Source organism: Saccostrea cucullata, unplaced genomic scaffold (genome assembly GCF_032062105.1).
Source record: "Saccostrea cucullata isolate Sc308-1 unplaced genomic scaffold, CSIRO_AGI_Scuc_v1 ctg4837, whole genome shotgun sequence".
Classification (NCBI taxonomy): domain Eukaryota; kingdom Metazoa; phylum Mollusca; class Bivalvia; order Ostreida; family Ostreidae; genus Saccostrea; species Saccostrea cuccullata.
The window spans coordinates 44775-53880 of NW_026933037.1; the positions used below are offsets into that span (position 1 = coordinate 44775).

The following is a 9106-nucleotide window of genomic DNA, read 5'->3' on the forward strand; positions in this document are numbered from 1 at the left end:
TTGAAATTTTAACACAATCTTCCCTAAGGCATGTCTTATTGTGGGATACATTTTGTTTAAATCCGATGTCAACTTCCTGTTTGTCTGTACGGCTGTCCGTTTCATACATATCAAATTTTCGTCGCAGTTATATCATTAACTATTCATAGGAGATGCTTAATTCTAGTACACTCTTTTAGGCATACCATATGGTGGGATTGATTTTGATATGAATTTGATGTCAACTTCAAATTTTTCTGTGCATCTGCCTGTAATTGAACTTGTGTATACTTATTTACAACTTTACAATAAACCTCCAAAGTTGACCGAAACACAATTTTGTCAGTGAAAGCGTTGATTTTTGCATGAAATTGGCCTTAAAGTCTTTGAGGACAGGCCTGCCCCGAAATAAAAAAAACTGTGATATTTTAATATGTTTGTATGTAAGGAATAATTTGAGATGGGATTTTATTTAAGGGGGACCCTGCCCTAGGGTCGGAATTCACAAAAAAACCTACAAAAAAGAGGGAAACCTGATTTTGATAATCTGCTTCAAATTTAAGACAAATATCAATTATTATATTTTGTAATAACAAACTCAGGAAATCAATGAAAGGGTTCGTCCTACCACTGCTCGCTGAAAAAAAAAAGATTTAGGAAAAACAAATTGTTATATGTATTCAGCCTAATGCCATTAATCAGAACGGAAATCGACAAGATTTTTGTAGAGAAAAAACCAATCCCGGTCCAATAGGTCAAATCCCTGTTTATAATGAAGTGATCCTTTCTGCGAACCTGTAAGTGAATAAGAGATGAAATGGAATCAAGTAATTTTATTGATACAAATATTTATCTTGCATATTTACAGTGAAATTACAAATCCTTTTTGAACTTGTCAATGTCTAGATACAGAGTTAGCCCTGGCATGAGGTCAAATCGCTTCAAAGAGGAAGGCTGTACGGGGACAACAACAGAAGGCACCTCCTCAGCTGAGGTGTCCTGCTTGGGGCTAGCACCTCCACTGCTGTTACAAGAGCTACTTGAGCTGTTGAGCCGGCTGCACCGGCTGACCTGTGGTGATGGACTCTTATGGGAGGGAGATATACGGCCCGAGGGGTGGAGACAATTCCCTCAGGCAACGCAGCTCTAGGACGGGAACTTGTGGATTTGCGGGGAGGATGTCGGCCATGTACGTAAACTACAAGGTCATCCATCTTGGCTTTATACGTCTTAAGTGCCTCATCAGCTGCCTGCCCTGCCAGGCCATCGCATTACCTCCATACATCTATTGAAAGAGTATTTACCGGTGCAGGTGGTGTGGTTATCCTGTCGAGGAAATTTCATTTGGCATCCGGTCCACATATAAGCAAAGCCAGAGTGCTGCTCCAAAATATGCCTTCTTACATGTACAAGTTATTGATCTATGTCTGACTTCAATCCATACCAGAAAAATCTCTGTCCTACTTTTTCATAGGTTTTCTTAGATCCCAAATGACCATCTGTTATTGAACAATGTAGCTGTTCGAAGACTATAGGCAGTAAAGCTTCAGGAAGGACTAAATACCACTCTACGTTTTTAGGATTTTCATTTTCTCACTTTCTATATACATAACACCCAATCCTCTTGATGTACGTCATTCCAAGTGTATTTTATACCTTTTTCTGTAAGTTTACGTAGACTGTAATGTAAACATTTAGCTATGTTACTAAATCCTTTCACATATCTTCTATAATAGGAGCAAAGCCCGAGAAAGCTTCTGAGCACTTTTACATTTCTTGGTACAGGCCATTCTTTAATACATTTAATCTTTTCAGGGTCAGTAGCTATGCCGTCTGAGCTAATGAATGACCTAAAAATGTCACCTGTCTTTGAAAAAAAACACATTTCTTTGGAGAATGTTTTAACTTAGAATCTCTAAGTCTCTGGAATACTTGTCTAAGATTTTCTAAATGCTTCTCAAATAACCTTGAAAATACTATAATATCGTCAAAATAAACCATACAGATCTTCCAAGACAACCCTCTGAGTATTTTCGCCATTAGTCGTTCAAAAGTAGCGGGGGTACATGTGAGGCAAAAGGGCATTACTTTAAATTGCCACATCCTCCCCCTAATATAGAGAAAGCAGTTTTACATCTATCTTGTTTTTCTATGGGCATTTGCCACTAATCTGATTTCAAATCGAGGGTACTAAACCATTGGGACCCATTTAATGGCATCTAAGGTCTCGTCAATACGGGGTAAAGCATGGCTATCTTTTATTGTTACTTCATTTAAACCTCTGTAATCAAGACAAAATCTCGGGTCTTTGCTAAAACAATATTTGAGTTCCAAGGGATACAGGCAGGTTCTACATGTATAATATTTTGTTCTACCATTTTCTTGAATTCCAACTCAGCTATTTCTCTTTAACATTCGGTAATCTACGTGGATGCTGCTTCACTGGGGCAGCAGATCCAGTATTTATCCTTTTGAAAATATGTCTAGATATAGTCATATATCAACGATTAATTTTGTTTTACTGTTGTTTTTATGTCTTTAAAAACTGGTTGCGAGAAATATTCGCGATGACGATGCTTCAAGAAAATTTCTCGCACGCGAATAAAAGTTGGTTTACAGTAGTCATATATCAAATGTTTTACTTGTTTTACTAATGACCCGTTCAAGTGAGTACTACATTTTTCGACTACAGGGTTCATATACTCTGGTTATGTACACTTTTGATGTGAATTCTTCAAACTTCTCTTATTTTCTACAGATTCAATACCGGGGGGATCTACTGAATATAATGTAGACACTACCGTGTTCTTATATAGGGTACAGGGTTCACAATCAAAACACGCATTCTGAGAGTATTGCATAAGCAATACATGTCCCTTATCGGGTTCCCCTTTTTCTTTATGATGTCATTTTTTAATATGCAAAAGTTATGTCCAAGGTAAAACTGCTTGATTTTGAGGTTGTGAATACCTTTAACCTTATAGAATAATCCACATTATATTTACCATTTAGCGCAGCACGAACCCGATGTTATTAAACCATTATGAAAAATTCAAAATGCCATAATTCTGTCAAATTAACGAAGCGAAACGAAATTCAGACTTGATCTGTAACTCATCAAGATACACTCACATACCAAAATTCAGCTCAATAGAAGCGTGTAGGAAAAAAGTGCGGAAAACCAAGTAGGACAGACTGACAGACAGACGGATGGACGGACAGACGCAGAGGAAACCTATAGTCTCCTATGGTTTCACCGGTAGGGGACTAATTAGCTACACGCAGGGGACAAATTGACTTGGCCGGTGAAACTAAAGCTTTTGCTACTAGAATACCCTTCTTCTCTAACAATGTGGGACAAGATTCAACTATCCCATAAGAATTATCAGGAAATTCTTGTAAAGTACTGTTCCAGGTACAATAATTTCTGTCTCTGGTGGAATCACCACGGCCTCTTTAACTACTATTCTACAACATGATATCCCTTTTTCATATCCTCTATTTAAAGAGACGTGAAGACCGTTCATTTCTAGACTTGGAGGTTCCAATCTTATTGAACATTTACTTTCTAAGAGAAAATCTAACTCAAGTATGCCTTCATTCTGAATATTTGCTATTAGAAATCTCTGTACAAACTGTTGGTTTTCTATTGCAATGGGAAGAGTCAGATCACCAAAAAAAGGAGACGATTCTCTTGTAGCTGTTATGATATTGATCTTTCTCAAAGATTGGATACTTGTATCAGACAACTGTAATTTGTCAACTAGACTCTTTGAAAGAATACTATGATTGGCTCCAGTATTCACGAACATTCTAACAGAAACATTTTCTTTGTCCAAGTCGAGAAATAAACCTTCACTGTGAAGCAAGTTGTTTATTGTGAAAAATTTACGGACTGTTGGTATAGTTAACAACGTTAATCTATATTTTACATCCGTAAACCATAGTTAACGCGATAATCTGTTTCACAACTGTAGACTATACTAAACACTGAAAACAATCATTTGCGATTGCAAAACATAGATTATCTGATAAATACAGTATACAAACTATAGTTTACAAACCGTTAACGATCTGATAAATATAGTTTCACGATTTGTGAAACTATGATTAACAACTCTTAACTATAGTTTACATTGTAAAGTATTTACAAACGTGAATCTATGTTTATCAACAAAATCTATTGTTTACGCTTATTACAGAAATAAAATTTTGTAAACTATAGTTAACAACCGTTAAATATGCCAACAGGAAAACCTACTTAACGAATCGTTAACTATACTTTACGAACGTTAACTATAGTTTGTGTAAACTTTTTACAGTCGATAAACCTAGTTTATCAAATGTGAAACTAGGTTTATCTCATTTTTGTGAATTTGGCGTGCCATACAAGTCGAGAAATAAACCTTCAATGTGAAGCAAGTTGTTTATTGTGAAAAATTGGGGCTGTTGGTCTGAGGTCGAATTAAGTTCTACCACGCTGAAATCCGTTTTCCACGATTTCCTTGCGTTGCTAATCTCACCTCGAGTCCTACACTCTGAAAATTCTAATTCTATTTTGATAAGTGTCACAGTTTTCGCCAAAGTTTTTTATTTGTCTTGAAAGTATATTAAAAGTTTTTCATTATTCAAAGTTTTTATCAAAGTTTTTCAACAGTAAAGTCAAAGTTTTGTGCCAAAGTTTTTCATGTAAAATAACAAAGTGTTTTAATAAAGTTTTTCAAAGTGTCAAAGTTTTCGATAAAGTTTTTCAAAGTGTCAAAGTCTTCGATACAGTTTTTCGAAGTGTTAGATTATCCAAGTTTTGATTAAGTTTTTCAAATTTTCAAAGTTTTTTTAAAGTTTTTAAAGTGTCAAATTTTCGATAAAGTTTTTCTATATAAGTGTGAAAAGTTTTGACTAAAGTTTTTACAAAGTACAACAAAGTTTTCGTATCTTCTCAAAGTTTTTCAAAGTGTCAAAGTTTTTCAAAGTGTCAAAGTTTTCGCCAAAGTTTTTCAAAGTGTCAAAGTTTTCGCCAAAGTTTTTCAAAGTGTCAAAGTGTCAAAGTTATCACTATAGTAAATCAAAGTTTTCAAAGTGTCAAAGTTATAACTATAGTTAACTATAGTATTTTTTTTGTTCAATGAAAAGATCGAGCGAAAGGGTATCTAATAAAATTTTAGAAGCACCTGGATAGGCTTTTCTAGTTTGTTTTCTTACTGACTGTGCTAGTTCGGCGATTGATTGAGTTCTGCTCTATACTTTTGTCTGAAGTCTAGATCTAAAAACTTCGGCCGTATTCTCTGACCCAAATCTGTCTTTCAATGTTCTGAATAGAGTATTTAAATCTGTTCTTTCCCCTGACTTTTACTCGTTTAGTACTTAAAGCGCTGCTCCTGACAAACTCGTGGCTAAGTATAAAGCTTTCTTGCTGTAAGTCCAGTCATTGATTTCAGTCATAATTTCAAAATGTGCTACATACTCTTCTAAATCTCCCGTTCCATCAAATAACAGGTTTCATTTTGAGTTTATCATAATTTTGATAATCTGGACTACAATTACGGGTACGGCTAGGTGGAAAACCTATGATTCTACTAAAGTGCCTATTTTCGTTTCTATTTTCATCGCTATGCTCGCCAGAACGCTCGTGAACATTAGCTCTTCTAACCGCAGAACCATTCAATTTGTGTCGTAGGAATGGGCTTGCATTTGTCGATCTTGAGCCCCGAGATCTTTTCCCTCAGTTTTTTTCTAAATCTGAAATTTTCTCGGTCATAAACCGCTCGAGACACGACCTTCGTCGCTCAAGCGAATTTATCATCCATCAAGTCATACTTTTCATTGAAATCTAAATTCAGATCTCTGTCATTCCCATCTGTTGATCTATAATCATCATCTTGTGTGTCTACAGTTGAGTTAAGATCTTCATTTCTGCCCGTATGTTCGTCATTGCGAAGATTTAAAACAGCAATATTAGAATCGTCTTCAGCCATTCTGTTTCTATAGATCTACATGCACCCTAGATATCGTAAACAGTTCATCTTTTTTCTCCAAACTCTCTATGATAAAAGTCATTGATACCCTAAACTGAAATCAGGCAAAAATTGGTTGCTATGTTTTATAGTTACCATGGCAACATGTCTTAAAGTTCGAAAAATGGCAGTTTTTAAACATGTTTAGAGCCCCATAGTTAACATTTGCGGCAAAGCAAACAACTGGCAATGACTGTTTCCAAAAGTTGAAGGTCAGATATCTCAAATGCATGATAAACATGTTTGGTAAATCAACTATTACATACGTTACTATGGTAACAAAGTATTCAAAAGTAAAAAAAAAATATTCATTGAATTTTATAAAGTCATACACGTAAAAATAAAAAGCAATTATAGGATGAAATGTTACCAAATAATAGAAAAAAGAGCCTTGAAACATATACCAAGAACAAAATATGATATTTCATTTTGGTTGGCAATGGTTGCCAAGGTTTTTATACCACAGAGAGCCTTCAAAGTAACACTCTGTATAATTAAATCTGATCCTATCTTTTAAAAAAAGCATATTTCCTCATAACTAATGATCAATTTTATAAGATGTCGGTGTGCTCCAAGTTTTCCCACTTGAAAAAATTCAGATTAGATTCTTTAAATAGAGCGTTGCTATGGAAATAAGCAGAAAATATATGCTTAAAAACCTGAAAAATATTTTCTTTCCTTGGATACGTACCCTTAAATGTAGATTCCCAAAACTTTTATGATTGATATTTATTAACAGCTAACTTGACTTTTAATTTTGACTATCACCCAATCTCTAAGTGGATGCTAGAAGTTGGCACACAGGGTTTAATATTGATATAAAGTTAACAAAATCGAACATTTTCCCTTCTTGGTAACCATAGCAACAGTGTTGTTTTATTCATCAAATTTTATCAATATATGATATTCAACTTCAGTTCTAACAGATAAGTACTATTCAAGCTGAGTCCTTTAATTTGTTTCTTGATTAAATGGCAATTTAATTCTTAATGCAGCGAAAAATAATTCACTTTTAAGCACTGGTACTTTGTTTCCATGGTAACACTGCAAAGTAGCAATTATTCCCAATTTTTCTTATGGTTTTGGTGTTGCAGAGTCCTAAGGATGCATATTTACCAGTCTTGAATTTTCATGTTTTTCCTCAAGACAGTAGGATTAACCCAATCTTAGTTACTGGTTTTGCATGGTTACACTGTGTTACCATGGCAACCATAAAAGTTATTTATAGAATAATATTGCTTATACTTATATACTTAAGGTCAAACATTTTCATTGTTTTTCTTACGTCGTTGATTGAGTTTGAGCATGTAACACCTACCATTAGTGAATACAGAGTGTTTTTCAGCATATTTCAGCATTTTAAATGTATTCCAAAAGTACCCTTGGTTACCACTTACTTACAGATATAATTTAAACAGTTTCTTTACAGTATAAGTGACATCAAGGTGTCATGTTTTTGTGAGAATGGTTTGTTTGCTTTTTCTAGTTTTTATTAAGCCACAGTCAAGATTTAAAGCGGCTGAAAATCTCGATTTTTCAAACTTTTCCGGCTGTTGCCATAGCAACCGAGACACATAGCAACGAAATTTTGTTTGATATTTGTTTGTGGTGTCAAGTACTAAGCATGGGTGAAGTTTCATCAAAATCGGTGACCATGCGTGGCAACGAAGTTTAAGTGGTTACAGAGAATGGCTATTAATATCTAAAACACCTAGAAACAATATCTGTACTTTCATGATTTAAAAAAGGGGGAAGAAAAGGAGCGGGCCTGCAAGTAATACTTTTATTAAAGATGCAGCTACGAGACAAACTTCCACGTATAAACAAAAAAATACACTTCTTAAAAAGGTAGAAAATTTATATACTTGTACCTTCATCGTCAATTACATCCAGTGCATTTTTCACCAATTCTGTCAGATCCTTAAAGAATTTAATGTATAGTTTCTTTGAAGCATTCTTGATTTCTTTCATCCATTTCACTCTCATGTCCTCTCCTTTATTTGGATATAATAAAATCAAATACATGTATAAGTACGAGAATTACGTGTGGATAGGAGCTGAATTTCAAAGGCATAAATATATGTTGCACGTACCAGCATCGTAGTCTAAATCTAGGAGCTGTTGCATCTTTTCCTCTATTTTGGCTGCAATTTCCGTTTTTGTCCTATTTTCAATGGCATAGTAGTGGTTGCGATCAAATGATGTAAAGAAAATTGGCTGTAGAGATAGAGATACTTTAAATGAATTAGTTTTTGATGCTTCCTGAATATAGTGTAGACGATTATCTTTGCATTTCTGTGAAAAAACAAGAAATCTGTGAGCCAATGCTCACTAGTAATACCCCCCTCTAATGTAATTAATTAAGCACTATCATGTTAATATGCAAAAGTTCAATTACAGGCAGATGCACAGAAAAATATAAAGTTGACATCAGATTCATATCAAAATTAATCCCACCATATGGCATGCCTCAACAAAGAGTGTAATAAAATTTCAAGCATCTGCTATGAATAGCTGATGAGAAAAGTGCGACGAAAATTTGTTATGTATGAAACGGACAGATGCACAGACAAACAAAGTTGATATCCGATTTGAACAAAAATGTATCCCAGCATATGGCATACCTTAGAGAAGATTATGTTAAAATTTGAAGCATCTACGATGAATAGTTGCAGAGAAAACTGCGACGAAAATTTGTTATGGATGAAACGGACAGACGCTCAGACAAACAGGAAGTTGACATCGGATTTAAACAAAAATGTATCCCACCATATGGCATGCCTCAGAAAAGATTGTGTTAAAATTTCAAGCATCTATGATGATTAGTTGCTGAGAAAACTGTGACGAAATTTTGTTATGTATGAAACGCACAGACGACAGACAAACAGAAAGTTGACATTGGATTTTAGTGAAAATGTATCCCACCATATGGCATGCCTCAGAAAAGATTGTGATAAAATTTCAAGCATCTACGGTGAGTAGTTGCTGAGAAAACTGCGACGAAAATTGTTATGTATGAAACGGACAGACGCACAGACAAACAGAAAGTTGACATCAGATTTGAACAAAAATGTATCCCAACGTATAGCATGCCTCAGAGAAGATAGTGTTAA

At 34.7% G+C, this 9106-nt stretch overlaps 1 protein-coding gene across 1 annotated transcript; it reads right to left on the minus strand.

Moving 5' to 3' along the window:
- Positions 1–920: 920 nt before the first annotated feature.
- On the minus strand, positions 921–8307 carry LOC134237060 (uncharacterized; the record flags this gene model as incomplete). Its single annotated transcript, XM_062719144.1, has 3 exons — positions 921–1234; positions 7865–7987; positions 8087–8307. Coding segments are annotated over 3 exons (658 nt in total), but the record flags the coding sequence as incomplete, so codon positions are not given.
- Between the last annotated feature and the right edge of the window lie 799 nt (positions 8308–9106).